The sequence below is a fragment of the Atractosteus spatula genome, chromosome 4 (assembly GCF_055471065.1).
Source record: "Atractosteus spatula isolate fAtrSpa1 chromosome 4, fAtrSpa1.hap1, whole genome shotgun sequence".
NCBI classification, from domain to species: domain Eukaryota; kingdom Metazoa; phylum Chordata; class Actinopteri; order Semionotiformes; family Lepisosteidae; genus Atractosteus; species Atractosteus spatula.
In genome coordinates, this window is record NC_142709.1 from 5368046 (window position 1) to 5388784 (window position 20739).

At 40.1% G+C, this 20739-nt stretch overlaps 2 protein-coding genes across 2 annotated transcripts; both read left to right on the forward strand.

The window, feature by feature from the left end:
• The first annotated feature begins 2195 nt into the window (after positions 1 to 2195).
• LOC148835686 (oxygen-dependent coproporphyrinogen-III oxidase, mitochondrial-like) lies at positions 2196 to 7878 on the forward strand. Its single transcript, XM_088914537.1, has 7 exons — positions 2196 to 2409; positions 3337 to 3483; positions 4223 to 4333; positions 5551 to 5692; positions 6028 to 6243; positions 6496 to 6600; positions 7440 to 7878. The coding sequence occupies exons 1-7, from the start codon at positions 2205 to 2207 to the stop codon at positions 7522 to 7524; spliced, it is 1011 nt and encodes a 336-aa protein (XP_088770663.1). The 5' UTR covers positions 2196 to 2204; the 3' UTR covers positions 7525 to 7878.
• A 5302-nt stretch (positions 7879 to 13180) lies between these two features.
• Positions 13181 to 18821, forward strand: LOC148835687 (oxygen-dependent coproporphyrinogen-III oxidase, mitochondrial-like). Its single transcript, XM_088914594.1, has 7 exons — positions 13181 to 13384; positions 14312 to 14458; positions 15200 to 15310; positions 16529 to 16670; positions 17006 to 17221; positions 17474 to 17578; positions 18376 to 18821. Exons 1-7 carry the CDS (start codon positions 13201 to 13203, stop codon positions 18458 to 18460), a joined length of 990 nt encoding a protein of 329 aa, XP_088770720.1. The 5' UTR covers positions 13181 to 13200; the 3' UTR covers positions 18461 to 18821.
• The last annotated feature ends 1918 nt before the right edge of the window (positions 18822 to 20739 follow it).

Consider the following 20739-nt stretch of genomic DNA (forward strand, 5'->3'; position numbering starts at 1 on the left):
ATCTTAAATGTTATAAAACTATGAAAATTCTCAAATGTTTCCTTCTACTTTTACTGCAGATAATACAGTTCCAGTTCAACCTTAGAGCACCATACCACAAGACAACAAATAAAAAAATAACCTTCAACTATCTTTAACCCATAAACAAGTATAAATTCTTAAAATGACATTAGGCTGGGCATGTTCGGTGTGGAGGCGTTGACCTAAATGCCACACTAGGAATTAAATAATAAGGGAATAAATACTTGTGCATGTCTTTTTCTCGTAGTCTATTTCTGAAAGTTTCAGTCATGCAGCTTGTTAGTTCAGTTTGGAATTCAATTAGGAAAAGAACTCTTTTGGAATGAGAACCAGCAGGTACTGTTTGTGAATTCCCCATGAATTACCCATTCTGCTACCCACCCTACAGATTGGTTGATTGACTGATCACGGCCTGTGACTTTAATATCAGGTGCAGATGTGCCATTGCACTCCATTAGACACCCAGGAGCCAGCAGTGGACATCCATCATGGGAGTTTAGATTGTCACTGTCCTGGAGAAGACCGTTATCCAGAGACAAACACACCGCCCTTACTTGCACACCTGCAAAGACCACTAGGTCATTCTGTGGGTGAGATCACAAAGATGGGCCTCTTTAGCTACATTTGTGTGCTTTTAGAGACAAGCAGAAGACTGCAACGTTAAAGCACACAAAGACGATTAGAAATCTTTAACAACACTGAATTTTGAAGTGAAACTGTAGGCCATGTCGCTACAGCCATAATATCATTCTATAAGCAATTTTGCACCTCATTTTCCCTTTTCCCTTCTTTCTTAATCAGCCAATCAAGGTCTTTCACTAAGTTGTCTTTCAATTCTTCTGACGTTTTGTTACCAGATGTATTCTTTTCATCCTTTCTTCTAATTAAGCACATTTATTTTAAGTAGAAAGAAGAAGAAAAAATATTTTAGGCTCTTGAACTCGGGATACAGAATTCTCTAGCTGTACCACCACTTAGTTCAAGGAAAATCTAACACGACAGAACTTGAAGCAGGTGAGAGCAGATGTTAGAAATATCCCTACGCTGGTTAATTAAGAATGGTGTAACGGTGAGGAATTCCTTTTCAGATTACATGTTTTTTTTAAATTAGAGAAGTTCTCACAGTATTTGGAATAATTGAAATATTACACTTGACATGTGTGCTTTGCATAATTTATCAGTTATAGGAAAGTAATAACAACATCTGACAACTCTTTCTTGTCTAACATGCAAATCTTCTCCTGATAGGTCCTTCTTGGGAAAGAAATGTCCTTTAATCAGTGCTTCACCTTCTCACTTTTTTCCTCTTAAGTGTAAAAAAGTGTAAAAAAAACAATTTCCCTGAAACCCTTTTCCACATGAACAAGTAACCACACCTGTGTGTTTTCTGCTGGCGTCTTGCAGTCCACATGAAGAACTTGACTCACTGATTGAAAGGACCTGGAGGGAGACAGAAAATGCTCCCAGGTTCCTCCGCTTCCCTTGTAAAACTACAGTCCCTTGATATTCCCAAAGAATTCCCATAGAATTACAGTCTTTACATGTCAGGAATGAGAGCCAAGTAGCAACACTGCTGGTGAAGATCTAGACCAAGATTAATTAAACTAATGGTTTAGAAGTCTTAATATACTGTAATTGTATACAAAATTCCATTATTATCAAGCCTTTGTCCATAATTGAATTAGATTAAGCTGAGCAATGTGAAAGTCCAATTGCCTGTGGTGTTTGCAGGGCAGTGTGATACACATAGTCTGTGTCCTGTCCTTCATGTTGTACTATATGTGTCCTGTGGTTTTCCTCTGCTGGTGTTACTTCGGGGTTCAGTATGAAGTCGAGTCACTGTAACTTTAATATCCGCTTAACAAAATGTGGGTACATAACTTGTGATTCAACAATAAATGAAATCAGACATAATTAAAAGGGAGTGAAGGGTTTAACAAATTTTTCATGACATTTGAAGTTCAGCCAATCCATCAAAAAGACATCTTCATGAATCATATTTTCTACATCTGTCACCACATGTTTTATAAAAATTGTAGTGGACCAAAAATTTCCCAGGGTGGGTTTTTTTAGAATCATGACATCATGTAAAAAAAAAAAATTGCTGACAATGCCAAAATGAAACTCCTGTAAACGTTTAAATAGTGTGTTCCGAACTGCCCAGTTATTCATTGCCAGGGAAGATGCAAGCAGCAGTGAGAGAGATGGCTGAAGAGTCATTACTTTCATACCTTCAGGACTTCATTCCTGACACCATCAGCCAGAAGAACAGAATCCTGGCTGGCCGATTCCTGAAGCTGGTGTTCGGAGTCCGGAATGACACCTGCAAGCTGCTCCAGGACATCGATGGCAAAGAGTTCCAAGTGGACCGCTGGAAACGGGCAGAGGGTCAGTGCTCTTGTCATCTCACTCATACTGCCTCATCGCCTACAGTTTGCTCCTTTTCTGCTCTGTTTCTGGTGGGTTGTAGTCTTCAGGCAGGAGTTTTAGAAAAGTACACATGTGAATTGTAATTACTCCTGACTGCTAAACTGCAGCCGGCACACATAGTATTACACTTGTATTTGGCATTATATACTGTCGTGAAATTTTAGCGAAGAAGAGCCAGGAGAGGTATTCTCATTCACTCAGTAAGGTCTTTATTCATATTGCAATATGGGAAAAAGCCATCACCCGTCTGTGCAGAGAAGTGAAGGCTGATTCAAAAGCAAGCAGGGAGAGCCCTTGTTTTATTTATTTTTTTAAGCTGATGCAACACTTCAAGGACAGGCGAAGCAGTAATTTTCCATTCCTTATAGGTTTTGCTTTAAGCAAAGATGAGCAGTTATTCAAATTGTTTCTCATACTCCCTTCTTCAAGCAGCAGAGATAAACATTATTAAAACATCCCGTGCCCTTGACAAGTGGGTGCTATCACACTTTGTTCTAAGTATCCAGCTGCTTCTGCAGCACAGCTCTGTCCGTAACAACATTTTTAGGATAAAACAAGTTTTCTCAGTAACTTTCTGTTACAATACAGTATACATGTGACTCAAAAAGCTTTAAGAATACAGCACAACCAAGATAAACTGAGATGTTAATTATTGTCTGGATTTTCCAGTTCTTCTTTATTTACAATGTTCTAAAATTCAGGTGAAATATTTGCAATTATTTTTAAAAATAAATCATGTGAAAAATTATGGCACAATCCTCTACGTCTCTTCCTCCCCTAAAAAAGCCTTGGATCTGCAGGAGCTTCATTCTTTTAGTTGAGAGAACGTGTCTGGTCTTAGCATGTTAACGGATTTTAATTCTTTTGTCTTTTCCTTCCATGCAGGAGGTGGAGGGATAACCTCGTGTCTGTATGAGGGCAACAAGTTCCTGAATGCCACTGTGGATGTGAGTGTGATTCGTGGACACATGCCCTCTCAGGCCGCTGACCAGCTGCGTGAGGCTGGGAGGATGTCCACAGCCTGGAAAAACGGTCAGGACTTCCATCTTTACCCAAACAGTCTCAGACAGTAGTTGGTTTGGTTATTATAACAGATAACATTTTTAGAAATGCATTTGACTGATACCTTTATCCAGATCAACTACATTTCTTTTCTGTAACAATCTAAGTGAAGAACCTAACACACAAATAAATCGGGATTTGAACCCACAGCCTTTCAGTTAGAAATCCGGATTCCAGTTGTGCTTGTAGTTGTGCATGTTTTCATTTTTTTATTACAAATACTACAATATGGCAATTATTCAAGTGCATAACTGATAAGAAAAAAATAAAATACTGTAGCTTATTAGTTGCAGAGACTTGAAACATACCTCTGGGAAAAGAACAAACTTTTAATGCCTTTTACTTTACAAGGAAGGCTAATCCCAATATAAATTGAGAAACTCTGAGGAAAATAACAGACCCAGTGGTTCTTTTTAGTTGTTTGGGAATCCTATACTACTTTCAAGCTTGTCTGTGTCCTCATTACCAAGGCAACCTGCAGGGCCACCCCTGGGTCCTCCCAGCTAAGCTCTGGAACAGACAACATCCCCCAGTCAAAGTCCAAGTGTGTGTCCCTGCTCTATATCCAGAGAAATTCCTGTCCCATGCTAGAACATCTGATACGTCGTTAAAAATAAGAGCTTAAATATTTCCAATTAGGGACTGTGAACTTCTTACAATAGGCAACACTTGTTCTTGCCTAAACCTGATTTTGTGCTTCTCTCCACAGACAGTCCTGAGTTCCTTGCCATTGTTATAAGCACTATTATTCACACCCGGAATCCTCATGTCCCCTCATACGGCTACACCTTGCGACTCCTTGTCATAAAACTTAGGAATGGTAAGATCCAGCTCTTGAAGAGGGCATCTACGGACACTTTCTCTTGCTGATACGAGACACACATATAAAATCTAAAAGTTCCTTGAAGAGTTAACTTCAAGAAATACTGTACATGTGGGTGAAAAGATTGACTCTTATATACTGCCAATAAAAATAAACAAGAAAAGTGCATTAGGCCATAAGTACAGTACTACTGTTATATTAGTACTGCCAGAAATAATTACCACATTGTCACTGTTTTGTAGAGATGTTATACATGACATCTCACTGAAAGTTACGTAATTTTTATTAGCTCCATTAAGCCCAGGAATTCAGTCATATGGTAGTTTCCCAATCATCCAATATTCTCTTCTTCTTAGATGTTTGGTGCTCATTCTATCACCTGCAATGTTTACATTTACATTTTTTAAACCCACAGTGATACCAGGATTCAGTGATGAGGTTTAGTTTTTGCTGTCAAGACTGATTTGTCTTTCAGCTCCTATTTTTTTAGAACGCCCTGGAGGTAAGAGTGTGGCAATTCCACTGTCGATGGTACAGCACCTAATGGAAGCCGTTCAACCAATTAATCAACAATATAGTAGTTAAAAACTATATATTTGTATGATTCTCCAGTGATCCATCCAGCTCCCAACACCTCACCTACCAGCTCATTAGTTGTAACAGGAGGAAGCTGTCAGGTCCTGGACAATCAGACAAGCTGAGGGGACAGTGGGGGTGAGACAGGAGTTTGTCAAGACCAAGATGAAAGAAATTGATCATCTGGAGGAGTTTTATTGGCTTGTATGTTCATCTTGCCAAAGTCACTGTCAGAAAGCAACAAAGTCAGGTAGTCTTTCATACTGTATATTACATTCAGCTTTCACATTGAATTTAATATCTTGCCAAATGTGTGCACTACAGACAATTACAGTGTCATCACCCACTCCTGAAAGATTTCTCTGAAATGAACAAAAAACATTTTATTTTGTCTGAATTCCCTTTATCCATATAAGATACATTAATCCATGCAGATCTGTACCTTTCCCACAGCAATATATTTGCTTGGTGCTGCTGCAGACATGACTTTCCACCTCAGAATGGCTGAAGAATGGCTTCAAGGGCTCATCACTGATCCATGCAAATCTAGGGAGAGAAAACTCAGAATCCTGAATAACCATGAATGACTCAGCTGACTTGTAGGCTCCATTGATGTTTTACTGTGTTCTTCCCCTCAGGTTCAGAAGAGGGCTGGTTTGGGGGAGTCGCCAATTTAACCCCAGCATACTTGGTCAAAGAGGATGTGATCCACTTTCACAAGACCCTGAAAGCTGCCTGTGATGAGCACGATCTCAGTTATTACCCCCGCTTCAAGAAGTGGTAAATATTCCCTCATGTTCTACTGAAGGAATGATTCTTTGGGCAGTCTTTTTGTTCCAAAAGAAGCATTCAGGTTTTTCTTAACTCAATTCACAGATCTTGTGCACTTCTCACTGTACCCATTTCTTATCAACAAGTTCAGGTTTGTCCATTTCACTCTTGGATTGTTTGAGTCAGTGCCACAAAAGAGCCTGGGAGAAGAAAATACTTTGGTTTTATTTAATGTTCCAGCAAATCTATTCTATATTTTGTCCATCTAATTACTGAGAAATAATTAAAACAACTCAGATTTAGATGGATTTAAACACAGACCGTGCTCTTTGATCCCTGGACAGGAGTGATGAGTACTTCTTCATCAGGCACAGAGGGGAGACTTGTGGTGTTGGGGGAATTTTTTTCGACAACCTGAACTTCCAGGACAAGAAGCACTTTGACTTCGTGCAGTCGTGTGCCAGAGCCGTCCTGCCTGCCTACCAGCCCATAGTGAAAGCACACCTGGAGGAGCCCCACTCTGAGGAGGAGGACACCTGGCAGCTGCTGCGCTACGGCAGGTAAAACTCACATTGTGGATCAGTCCATTCACGAGGCTAAAGAGTCCAACTCTGACTTGTTTACTAGTGTATAGGTTATTATATCTAACTAGAAACATATCCTGTTACATTGTAATGTTAACAATAAACCCTAAAACATGCACTGAACCTTATTTTGGAAAAGTTTGTTTTGTCCTTTATTTTTATATGGTTTTTATGCAGCTTGACAAACAAGCAATGATCTACTTCTGTAATGTTGTATTTTCTTTCTAGATACGTTGAATTTAATCTTATATATAACAATGGAATAAAGTTTGGGCTTCTCATGCCAGGACTCAGAATTGACACTCTCTTTGCCTCATTGCCCATCACAGCCAAGTGAGTATGCCCTATGTAGAAAACATAGCAGACATTTCCTGCACAGTTACGGGTTTTGGGTCCCTACTGTCTCTTCTGAGATTATAGGATAAACAGGTTGGAGACATCTTAGAGCAGGGGTGGGCAGTCCTGGTCATGGAGGGTAGGTGTGGCTGCAGTTTCTCTAGGTCTCCTAAAATCAGCCGCACCTGAAGAGCTGGGAGAAGCTGTTGAATTAAGTCAATAATAAGCTGGTTGACCCTGATAAGAGCTGAGGTGGAATGAGCACCTTGAGAGAAACAAACTGTGCAGGACCAGGATTGCCCACCCCTGTCTTAGATCTCTTGATTATGGAAAAGTCATGAGAGTGAACAGGCTTTTTAAAAGCCAGTGTGGTGTAAATAAATGGTTCATCAAATAATCCCCAAAAGTGAAGTACATCTTCTTTAAGAGCAAAACATGTCGTTACTGTATGAAATATTTTATTAGTTCTCAAACTCTAATCTAAAGAGAATTAAAATCTAATTACATTATGCTGTAATCTCAATTACCTACTAATAGAATTGAAATTATTTGCCACAACTGGCTCAATCTGGCCTGGTTTGTGCAAGAGGAACTTATTGAATGACAGAATGCAGCACCATTTTCTTTTACAAAATTATTTATTTAGTAGTATGCTCCTCTCTAAGCATGGTCATTTCCTGGGAAGACTAGGCCTCTGTTGCTCTTTTGTCTTTCAATATAATCGCCCTGTCCTCCAGGAGCCTGTTTCTACTCCCAGCAGTAAGCAGTCTGCATTGTGCTGAAAGCAGTCCTTGCTGCACATTGACCTGAGGGCTGTGTGTTCTGTGTGGGTGCAGGTGGGGCTACATGCTGGAGCCTGAGCCGGGCAGTAAGGAGGCAGAGCTGGTGGATGTCCTGCGCCGTCCCAGGGACTGGGTCTAGACCTCTGCTGTGTCACCCCACCCATCACCAATCAGGCAGACTGTGGGAAAATGCCAAATGGGTCTGCGAAATCAAATTCTGCAGTACCATAGGTTAACTTACAGTAGTTGCATTTACACTGAAAGTCTTTCTGCCCCAAATTAAATAGTTTTTAATTTGGAGAAGTTTTATGAAATACTTTGTAGCCTCTATCATGTTGGGGATGTGCTGTAGCCAGTGTGCCTTAACTAGATAGGAAGTGCATCTTGCCTGCAAATGTTTAATTTTGGTTGCTGCTTCCTTCTAAATACAAGATTTAAAATGTGTGCTTTGGGACGTGGTACTTATGCATCATATTAATAAAATGTTCTTACTTTTTCAATTGACTTGTGGTAGACTGATATTTTTCGTTATTATTTAGTAAAGTTCTATGATGGAGAGAGAAGAGAATCTGTAGATTGACCTTTTGCACCCTTACAACACAATGAATATCATTTCTCTTTTCTCCTTGTTCTTTCTTAAAAGCTATTCCTTTAAAATGCTTCATCAAGTACACATTTGATTAGGGGTGTATTTCTTAATATATCTGACAATGGTCTCACAGCTCTCACACCCATTTCACACGTTAGCAGTGCAGGGTCCCCCAGACCCCACTCTTATCAAACCCTTGTTCCTTATTCAGACTGGTTCTTCCCCGAATGGCTTCTTCAATAATCTCTTCGGCCACCAGGTCACTTTAGTCTCCATGGGAACCAGGATGGGAGAAAGTTATGGCATTATCTTTGCAGGAAGGGGAGAATGACACTCCCACTCTGCAAGGGATAGATCAATGACCATCTTGAGGTCACTGCTGCTTTTGAAGTGAAATACTTCAAACATAATGCAGATTCCACTAACTGGATCACAGTGTTCACATATGAAAGATGTTTCAAAAAGACAATTCTATCTTTTGGCTCACATTCATAAGATTTGCAACTGTACTGTATGTGGAATTTTGTTATAGAATAAAAAAATAAAGCATTTTATCATATTACCTTCCCTGTACACACTTTAAAACCCTGTTTAGTCAGATACGACCCAGCATTTTGCAGAAGTATCTTAAAAAATGTTATAAAACTAAAAATTCTCAAATGTTTCCTTCTACTTTTACTGCAGATAATACAGTTCCAGTTCAACCTTAGAGCACCATACCACAAGACAACAAATAAAAAAATAACCTTCAACTATCTTTAACCCATAAACAAGTATAAATTCTTAAAATGACATTAGGCTGGGCATGTTCGGTGTGGAGGCGTTGACCTAAATGCCACACTAGGAATTAAATAATAAGGGGATAAATCCTTATGCATGTCTTTTTATCGTAGTCTATTTCTGAAAGTTTCAGTGATGCAGCTTGTTAGCTCAGTTTGGAATTCAATTAGGCAAAGAACTCTTTTAGAATGAGAACCAGCAGGTACTGTTTGTGAATCCCCCATTAACAGGGTTCAAGAATCCAACACCATTCAGTGCATGTACTGCAATGCTCCTTTTTATCATCAGGATTTGTTACAGCCTAATGTACAGTTTGTCTTGCCTCCTTTGTTCTGTTAATGCCAGAGCTGTAGCAAGTGCAAATCCCGTTATTACGCAACCTAAGCAGTGCCCTGCCTCTGTGCCGTGTATAAGCTTGAGCCAGCTTCCAGAGGAGCCTGAGGCCTCCCTACAGCTTTGTCCTGCCTACATGTGTTCTGGCTATTTCTCTGTTTAAATATATTACATAAGGAATTGCAAAATGAACTGCATATTCAGTAGCTTTCCGTAAGTTCTGGAACTGAAATCTAATGGTCATTATGTTACATTACAGATACCTATCCATCAGGAAGATATTAGGATCCATGTGAAGTTAGTGTATTTTAATCAGAGCAGGTCCTCACCACTTGATGATGGTGTATTTCATTTCTATCAGCAATTTTCTGCCCTTAACTTGAGCAGTAATCTCCTGATTGAGTAGTATTATACTGTATAAGATATGGTAAGCATTACTGTAAAAAATGGCTAAGTATTACTGTTAGCATTTATAAACTAATATATGCAAGGATTGTCAAAACCAATTACTGATTGAATACAGCGTTAGTGTTGAGGACAACAGGAAGGCTTTTCTGAACTGCCTGGCTTTCGGAAAGCTGAATTTCTGATGCCATAGACAATGAGACTTTCTAAGAAACCCTTTAAAATCTAAAGCTAAAGCTGTCTGTTTTGCATTTCCTTTTTTTCTTGCGATTATGCTTTCTTTTTTATCGTCACCATGTAAATCATCAGCTTCGTGTCTGAAAACATTCCCAGTAGGGTGGTGTAGAACCTGGTGAGAAATAACACAGAAAAAAAGAAAATTAGCCTTGTAAGATATTGGGGTTTTCTATTTGTTGTAACAGTCACAAATTGTAATAGAACATTGCGAGAGTACTTGACAAATTTTAGGAACCAATCAAATATAATAATTTATAAATGGTGAACCACATTTATGTTCCTGGACACTAGTAAACATGCATTTACTATTGGGAACTAAACATCAAACATGAGTCTGCAATAATAGATCAGCTCTTGAGATCTATTTTGTGAATAATATTTAACAACTTTCTTGATGAGTCTTGATGGCTTCGGTCTTTAAAAACAGTCTGTGCACAGTTTGATTTCTTGAGGTGCGGCTGCCAGTTAAACAATATGGGAACTTGGTTAGTCCTGGCTATAGCTTTACTCCAAATATGATCAGCTATTCTGGATGTTGACAAAAAGAAAGAGTCCAACTATCTCATTTCGTTGGTCAGGGGAAAATAACAGTGGGTTCTTGAAGATTTCTTGTGTTTCAGGAAGAATATCTTGAGCAGAAATCTGTACCTTACTCACTCACTCTCTCAGCCTGGCTATTTGGAGAAAGTCCTGACTCGGACTGCTCACAGTCACCTTGTTTCAAAAGTCATATTGCCAGTTAGATGGAGAGACATTACAATAGCCAGTAATTAACCTGTGACAATGAACTGTTTTCCGGGTTATGAGACAAAATCACCCATTAAGATCACTTTATTGGCCATATACAATTTCTTGCATTAGGAATTCATCTCTTCACATATCCCAGCTTGCTCTCCATGAGACACACAGACAGGGAGAGAGAAACCTGGTGTCAGAGTGCAGGGTCAGCCACTTATACAACACCCCTGAAGCAGCTGGGGTTAAGAGCCTTGCTCAGGAGCCCAGTTGAGTAGGACTCCTCTGCCAGCTGTAGGATTTGAACCAACAACATTCCAGCCACAGGTGCAGATCCTTAGCCCCAGTGCCACCACTCCACCGGGTACAAGAAGAAATCACCAGTTGATGATTGGCCGAGATGTCATCAGGTACCCATTCTGGTACCCACCCTACAGATTGGTTGATTGACTGATCACGGCCTGTGACTTTAATATCAGGTGCAGATGTGCCATTGCACTCCATTAGACACCCAGGAGCCAGCAGTGGACATCCATCATGGGAGTTTAGATTGTCACTGTCCTGGAGAAGACCGTTATCCAGAGACAAACACCGCCTGTCAGGAACAGTTCTTTCCGGGCCCTATGCGGACGACATGATCCGAAAGGTGAAGAAACAATAGGGAAAAATATCATGCAGAAGTCGGTCAGGAGACAGAGGGGCGTGTCCATGCACTGCTAGTGTCCGGGGGGAGTGAATCCAGGGCGAACAATCCAAGGGTCAATCCAGAGGGGGAATCCAAGACGGGAGCTTTAGTCCAAGACCAGGGGATCCATCCGTAGTTAAAACCGGAACCGGGTCGGGACCGGCGGGGCAGGGAATCAGGAACAGGAAACTAACACCATAACGGAGCCAGACGCGGCAGGACCCCGGGCTCTCACGAAACGGGATTCAATGAGAAGCCCCGAGCAATCGCCTGCGTCTGGCTTTAAAGGTGGAACTAAAGAGGGGCTGGAATAAGGAACAGGTGTGGGGAATGGGACAGAACGAGGAAGGGCTGGAGCACCCTTAAGAGGAGGAGTAACGATCGTGACACCACCCTTACTTGCACACCTGCAAAGACCACTAAGAAGGTCATTCTGTGGCTGAGATCACAAAGATGGGCCTCTTTAGCTACATTTGTGTGCTTTTAGAGACAGGCAGAAGGCTGCACCGTTAAAGCACACAAAGACGATTAGAAATCTTTAACAACACTGAATTTTGAAGTGAAACTGTAGGCCTTGTCACTACAGTCATAATATCACCCCATGAGCAATTTTGCACCTCATTTTCACTTTTCCCTTCTTTCTTAATCAGCCAATCAAGGTCTATCACTAAGTTGTCTTTTAATTACTCTGGCGTTTTGTTACCAGACGTATTTTTTTCATCCTTTCTTCTAATTAAGCACATTTATTTTAAGTAGAAAGAAGAAGAAAAAATATTTTAGGCTCTTGAACTCGGGATACAGAATTCTCTAGCTGTACCACCACTTAGTTCAAGGAAAATCTAACACGACAGAACTTGGAGCAGTTGAGCGCAGATGTTAGAAATATCCCTACGCTGGTTAATTAAGAATGGTGTAACGGTGAGGAATTCCTTTTCAGATTACATGTTTTTTTTTTAAATTAGAGAAGTACTCACAGTATTTGGAATAATTGAAATATTACACTTGACATGTGTGCTTTGCATAATTTATCAGTTATAGGAAAGTAATAACAACATCTGACAACTCTTTCTTGTCTAACATGCAAATCTTCTCCTGATAGGTCCTTCTTGGGAAAGAAATGTCCTTTAATCAGTGCTTCACCTTCTCACTTTTTTCCTCTTAAGTGTAAATTTAAAAAAAACAATTTCCCTGAAACCCTTTTCCACATGAACAAGTAACCACACCTGTGTGTTTTCTGCTGGCGTCTTGCAGTCCACATGAAGAACTTGACTCACTGATTGAAAGGACCTGGAGGGAGACAGAAAATGCTCCCAGGTTCCTCCGCTTCCCTTGTAAAACTACAGTCCCCTGATATTCCCAAAGAATTCCCATAGAATTACAGTCTTTACATGTCAGGAATGAGAGCCAAGTAGCAACACTGCTGGTGAAGATCTAGACCAAGATTAATTAAACTAATGGTTTAGAAGTCTTAATATACTGTAATTGTATACAAAATTCCATTATTATCAAGCCTTTGTCCATAATTGAATTAGATTAAGCTGAGCAATGTGAATGTCCAATTGCCTGTGGTGTTTGCAGGGCAGTGTGATACACATAGTCTGTGTCCTGTCCTTCATGTTGTACTATATGTGTCCTGTGGTTTTCCTCTGCTGGTGTTACTTCGGGGTTCAGTATGAAGTCGAGTCACTGTAACTTTAATATCCGCTTAACAAAATGTGGGTACATAACTTGTGATTCAACAATAAATGAAATCAGACATAATTAAAAGGGAGTGAAGGGTTTAACAAATTTTTCATGACATTTGAAGTTCAGCCAATCCATCAAAAAGACATCTTCATGAATCATATTTTCTACATCTGTCACCACATGTTTTATAAAAATTGTAGTGGACCAAAAATTTCCCAGGGTGGGTTTTTTTAGAATCATGACATCATGTAAAAAAAAAAAATTGCTGACAATGCCAAAATGAAACTCCTGTAAACGTTTAAATAGTGCGTCCCGAACTGCCCAGTTATTCATTGCCAGGGAAGATGCAAGCAGCAGTGAGAGAGATGGCTGAAGATTCATTACTTTCATACCTCCAGGACCTCATTCCTGACACCATCAGCCAGAAGAACAGAATCCTGGCTGGCCGATTCCTGAAGCTGGTGTTCGGAGTCCGGAATGACACCTGCAAGCTGCTCCAGGACATTGATGGCAAAGAGTTCCAAGTGGACCGCTGGAAACGGGCAGAGGGTCAGTGCTCTTGTCATCTCACTCATACTGCCTCATCGCCTAAAGTTTGCTCCTTTTCTGCTCTGTTTCTGGTGGGCTGTAGCCTTCAGGCAGGAGTTTTAGAAAAGTACACATGTGAATTGTAATTACTCCTGACTGCTAAACTGCAGCCGGCACACATAGTATTACACTTGTATTTGGCATTATATACTGTCGTGAAATTTTAGTGAAGAAGAGCCAGGAGAGGTATTCTCATTCACTCAGTAAGGTCTTTATTCATATTGCAATATGGGAAAAAGCCATCACCCGTCTGTGCAGAGAAGTGAAGGCTGATTCAAAAGCAAGCAGGGAGAGCCCTTGTTTTATTTATTTTTTTAAGCTGATGCAACACTTCAAGGACAGGCGAAGCAGTAATTTTCCATTCCTTATAGGTTTTGCTTTAAGCAAAGATGAGCAGTTATTCAAATTGTTTCTCATACTCCCTTCTTCAAGCAGCAGAGATAAACATTATTAAAACATCCCGTGCCTTTGACAAGTGGGTGCTATCACACTTTGTTCTAAGTATCCAGCTGCTTCTGCAGCACAGCTCTGTCCGTAACAACATTTTTAGGATAAAACAAGTTTTCTCAGTAACTTTCTGTTACAATACAGTATACATGTGACTCAAAAAGCTTTAAGAATACAGCACAACCAAGATAAACTGAGATGTTAATTATTGTCTGGATTTTCCAGTTCTTCTTTATTTACAATGTTCTAAAATTCAGGTGAAATATTTGCAATTATTTTTAAAAAGAAATCACGTGAAAAATTATGGCACAATCCTCTACGTCTCTTCCTCCCCTAAAAAAGCCTTGGATCTGCAGGAGCTTCATTCTTTTAGTTGAGAGAACGTGTCTGGTCTTAGCATGTTAACGGATTTTAGTTCTTTTGTCTTTTCCTTCCATGCAGGAGGTGGAGGGATAACCTCATGTCTGTATGAGGGCAACAAGTTCCTGAATGCCACTGTGGATGTGAGTGTGATTCGTGGACACATGCCCTCTCAGGCCGCTGACCAGCTGCGTGAGGCTGGGAGGATGTCCACAGCCTGGAAAAACGGTCAGGACTTCCATCTTTACCCAAACAGTCTCAGACAGTAGTTGGTTTGGTTATTATAACAGATAACATTTTTAGAAATGCATTTGACTGATACCTTTATCCAGATCAACTACATTTCTTTTCTGTAACAATCTAAGTGAAGAACCTAACACACAAATAAATCGGGATTTGAACCCACAGCCTTTCAGTTAGAAATCCGGATTCCAGTTGTGCTTGTAGTTGTGCATGTTTTCATTTTTTTTATTACAAATACTACAATATGGCAATTATTCAAGTGCATAACTGATAAGAAAAAAATAAAATACTGTAGCTTATTAGTTGCAGAGACTTGAAACATACCTGTGGGAAAAGAACAAACTTTTAATGCCTTTTACTTTACAAGGAAGGCTAATCCCAATATAAATTGAGAAACTCTGAGGAAAATAACAGACCCAGTGGTTCTTTTTAGTTGTTTGGGAATCCTATACTACTTTCAAGCTTGTCTGTGTCCTCATTACCAAGGCAACCTGCAGGGCCACCCCTGGGTCCTCCCAGCTAAGCTCTGGAACAGACAACATCCCCCAGTCGAAGTCCAAGTGTGTGCCCCTGCTCTATATCCAGAGAAATTCCTGTCCCATGCTAGAACATCTGATACGTCGTTAAAAATAAGAGCTTAAATATTTTCCAATTAGGGACTGTGAACTTCTTACAATAGGCAACACTTGTTCTTGCCTAAACCTGATTTTGTGCTTCTCTCCACAGACAGTCCTGAGTTCCTTGCCATTGCTATAAGCACTATTATTCACACCCGGAATCCTCATGTCCCCTCATACAGCTACACCTTGCGACTCCTTGTCATAAAACTTAGGAATGGTAAGATCCAGCCCTTGAAGAGGGCATCTACGGACACTTTCTCTTGCTGATACGAGACACACATATAAAATCTAAAAGTTCCTTGAAGAGTTAACTTCAAGAAATACTGTACATGTGGGTGAAAAGATTGACTCTTATATACTGCCAATAAAAATAAACAAGAAAAGTGCATTAGGCCATAAGTACAGTACTACTGTTATATTAGTACTGCCAGAAATAATTACCACATTGTCACTGTTTTGTAGAGATGTTATACATTACATCTCACTGAAAGTTACGTAATTTTTATTAGCTCCATTAAGCCCAGGAATTCAGTCATATGGTAGTTTCCCAATCATCCAATATTCTCTTCTTCTTAGATGTTTGGTGCTCATTCTATCACCTGCAATGTTTACATTTACATTTTTTTAAACCCACAGTGATACCAGGATTCAGTGATGAGGTTTAGTTTTTGCTGTCAAGACTGATTTGTCTTTCAGCTCCTATTTTTTTAGAACGCCCTGGAGGTAAGAGTGTGGCAATTCCACTGTCGATGGTACAGCACCTAATGGAAGCCGTTCAACCAATTAATCAACAATATAGTAGTTAAAAACTATATATTTGTATGATTCTCCAGTGATCCATCCAGCTCCCAACACCTCACCTACCAGCACATTAGTTGTAACAGGAGGAAGCTGTCAGGTCCTGGACAATCAGACAAGCTGAGGGGACAGTGGGGGTGAGAGAGGAGTTTGTCAAGACCAAGATGAAAGAAATTGATCATCTGGAGGAGTTTTATTGGCTTGTATGTTCATCTTGCCAAAGTCACTGTCAGAAAGCAACAAAGTCAGGTAGTCTTTCATACTGTATATTACATTCAGCTTTCACATTGAATTTAATATCTTGCCAAATGTGTGCACTACAGACAATTACAGTGTCATCACCCACTCCTGAAAGATTTCTCTGAAATGAACAAAAAACATTTTATTTTGTCTGAATTCCCTTTATCCATATAAGATACATTAATCCATGCAGATCTGTACCTTTCCCACAGCAATATATTTGCTTGGTGCTGCTGCAGACATGACTTTCCACCTCAGAATGGCTGAAGAATGGCTTCAAGGGCTCATCACTGATCCATGCAAATCTAGGGAGAGAAAACTCAGAATCCTGAATAACCATGAATGACTCAGCTGACTTGTAGGCTCCATTGATGTTTTACTGTGTTCTTCCCCTCAGGTCCAGAAGTGGGCTGGTTTGGGGGACACATTGATTTGTCCCCATCATACTTGGTCAAGGAGGATGTGATGAATTTTCACAAGACCCTGAAAGCTGCCTGTGATGAGCACGATCTCAGTTATTACCCCCGCTTCAAGAAGTGGTAAATATTCCCTCATGTTCTACTGAAGGAATGATTCTTTGGGCAGTCTTTTTGTTCCAAAAGAAGCATTCAGGTTTTTCTTAACTCAATTCACAGATCTTGTGCACTTCTCACTGTACCCATTTCTTATCAACAAGTTCAGGTTTGTCCATTTCACTCTTGGATTGTTTGAGTCAGTGCCACAAAAGAGCCTGGGAGAAGAAAATACTTTGGTTTTATTTAATGTTCCAGCAAATCTATTCTATATTTTGTCCATCTAATTACTGAGAAATAATTAAAACAACTCAGATTTAGATGGATTTAAACACAGACCGTGCTCTTTGATCCCTGGACAGGAGTGATGAGTACTTCTTCATCAGGCACAGAGAGGAGACTCGTGGTGTTGGGGGAATTTTTTTCGACAACCTGGACTTCCAGGACAAGAAGCACTTTGACTTCGTGCAGTCGTGTGCCAGAGCCGTCCTGCCTGCCTACCAGCCCATAGTGAAAGCACACCTGGACGAGCCCCACTCTGAGCAGGAGGACACCTGGCAGCTGCTGCGCTACGGCAGGTAAAACTCACATTGTGGATCAGTCCGTTCACGAGGCTGAAGAGTCCAACTCTGACTTGTTTACTAGTGTATAGGTTATGCTATCTAACTAGAAACACATCCTGTTACATTGTAATGTTGAACATAAACCCTAAAACATGCACTGAACCTTATTTTGGAAAAGTTTGTTTTGTCCTTTGCTTTTATATGGTTTTTATGCAGCTTGACAAACAAGCAATGATCTACTTCTGTAATGTTGTATTTTCTTTCTAGATACGTTGAATTTAATCTTATATATAACAATGGAATAAAGTTTGGGCTTTTCATGCCAGGACTCAGAATTGACACTCTCTTTGCCTCATTGCCCATCACAGCCAAGTGAGTATGCCCTATGTAGAAAACATAGCAGACATTTCCTGCACAGTTACGGGTTTTGGGTCCCTACTGTCTCTTCTGAGATTATAGGATAAACAGGTTGGAGACATCTTAGAGCAGGGGTGGGCAGTCCTGGTCATGGAGGGTAGGTGTGGCTGCAGTTTCTCTAGGTCTCCTAAAATCAGCTGCACCTGAAGAGCTGGGATTAGAGCTGAGGTGGAATGAACACCTTGAGAGAAACAAACTGTGCAGGACCAGGATTGCCCACCCCTGTCTTAGATCTCTTGATTATGGAAAAGTCATGAGAGTGAACAGGCTTTTTAAAAGCCAGTGTGGTGTAAATAAATGGTTCATCAAATAATCCCCAAAAGTGAAGTACATCTTCTTTAAGAGCAAAACATGTCGTTACTGTATGAAATATTTTATTAGTTCTCAAACTCTAATCTAAAGAGAATTAAAATCTAATTACATTATGCTGTAATCTCAATTACCTACTAATAGAATTGAAATTATTTGCCACAACTGGCTCAATCTGGCCTGGTTTGTGCAAGAGGAACTTATTGAATGACAGAATGCAGCACCATTTTCTTTTACAAAATTATTTATTTAGTAGTATGCTCCTCTCTAAGCATGGTCATTTCCTGGGAAGACTAGGCCTCTGTTGCTCTTTTGTCTTTCAATATAATCGCCCTGTCCTCCTGGAGCTTGTTTCTAATCCCAGCAGTAAGCAGTCTGCATTGTGCTGAAAGCAGTCCTTGCTGCACATTGACCTGAGGGCTGTGTGTTCTGTGTGGGTGCAGGTGGGGCTACATGCTGGAGCCTGAGCCGGGCAGTAAGGAGGCAGAGCTGGTGGATGTCCTGCGCCGTCCCAGGGACTGGGTCTAGACCTCTGCTGTGTCACCCCACCCATCACCAATCAGGCAGACTGTGGGAAAATGCCAAATGGGTCTGCGAAATCAAATTCTGCAATACCATAGGTTAACTTACTGTAGTTGCATTTACACTGAAAGTCTTTCTGCCCCAAATTAAATAGTTTTTAATTTGGAGAAGTTTTATGAAATACTTTGTAGCCTCTATCATGTTGGGGATGTGCTGTAGCCAGTGTGCCTTAACTAGATAGGAAGTGCATCTTGCCTGCAAATGTTTAATTTTGGTTGCTGCTTCCTTCTAAATACAAGATTTAAAATGTGTGCTTTGGGACGTGGTACTTATGCACCATATTAATAAAATGTTCTTACTTTTTCAATTGACTTGTGGTAGACTGATATTTTTCGTTATTATTTAGTAAAGTTCTATGATGGAGAGAGAAGAGAATCTGTAGATTGACCTTTTGCACCCTTACAACACAATGAATATCATTTCTCTTTTCTCCTTGTTCTTTCTTAAAAGCTATTCCTTTAAAATGCTTCATCAAGTACACATTTGATTAGGGGTGTATTTCTTAATATATCTGACAATGGTCTCACAGCTCTCACACCCATTTCACACGTTAGCAGTGCTGTGTCCCCCAGACCCCACTCTTATCAAACCCTTGTTCCTTATTCAGACTGGTTCTTCCCCGAATGGCTTCTTCAATAATCTCTTCGGCCACCAGGTTACTTTAGTCTCCATGGGAACCAGGATGGGAGAAAGTTATGGTATCATCGTTGTAGGAAGGGAAGAATGACACTCCCACTCTGCAAGGGATAGATCGATGACCATCTTGAGGTCACTGCTGCTTTTGAAGTGAAATACTTCAAACATAATGCAGATTCCACTAACTGGATCATGGTGTTCACATATGAAAGATGTTTCAAAAAGACAATTCTATGTTTAGGCTCACATTCATAAGATTTAGAAATGTTGTACCGTATGTGGAATTTTGTTATAGAAAAAAAATAAAGCATTTTATCAAGTTAAGTTCCCTGTACACACCGTAAGATTCTGTTTAGTCATATACTGTATGATCCAATAGTTTCAATGTTTGTTAACCTGTTTCAAAGAGTAGAATGCTTTCATGCAAAGGTTTATTGAAAAATAAAACATATGGTTCCTTCATTTTTTACTGCTGATAATATAGTTCCAGTATGACCCTAGAGCATCATACCACAGTACAACAAATAAACAATCTGTAACATATAAACAGAATAAATTATTGGGAATAAAATAATAAGGGAATAAAGCCTTGTACATATCTTTTTATCATAATCCAGTTCCAGCTGTGCAACTCATTAGTACAGTTAACAATGCAATTCAATTAAGCAATTCCTTTTGAATGACAACAGTCACTCAGGGGTCCTGTGAGTGGCGCTCTGCAAGAAATTATTTATTTGTAGATTAAACAACAGGGTTCGTATTTCTGGGGAAATCGAGCACTAGGTCATTCCTCCACTTATTTGCATTTAAAACTCTCTTCCTAAAGCTAGAAAATGAACGGTTTGCCAGTATGTACAGTACCAATATGATGTTTAATGGGGCAGTACTGTGGTTAACACTGCTGCCTCACCTCATCTGGGCCCTGGGTTCGATTCTGGGCCAGGCGTGCTTCCTATGAGGAGTCTGCACATGGCTCTCTGTGTCCTTCTAGGCTTTTACTAGATGGGTGCTGCAGTTTCCTCCCGTCTGGCCAGGGTCGCTGTGTGTCTATAAGTGCCTTGCAGTGGGCTGGCAGGGGGACCAGGAGGCCGTCCCTCCTTGCATCATACGCCTCAGGACAGGCTCCTGGGGGCTGCTGCTCTTACCAGGAGTACAATCGCCTGGCTCTCTGATCCAGAAGCCTGGTTATAAGAGCACCAACCCCACAAGAGTTTTATAAGTTTGTTCCATCAAGTGGTACAAAACTAAGCAGCTCACAAATATAAGACCTGTTATTTAAAGATGCTACATGCTTTAGTAGTGTATAGAGCCATTCCTGCGATAAAGCAAACACAAATGAAACATATTTTAAAAAATGATATGCTGTCTTCTCTCAGTTGTATATTAATATACTGTATAACATATGATAAAAGTTACTGTATAAAATGACTATTAGTGTTCGCATATATAAAGTGATATCTTCAAGGAATGTCAAAAACAAAAAATATTTCAATACAGGGTTAGTCTTGAGAAGAGCAAGAGGGCTTTGCTGAGTTGCCTGGCTTTTTGAAAGCTGAATTTCTGATGCTGTGGACAATGAGACTATCTGA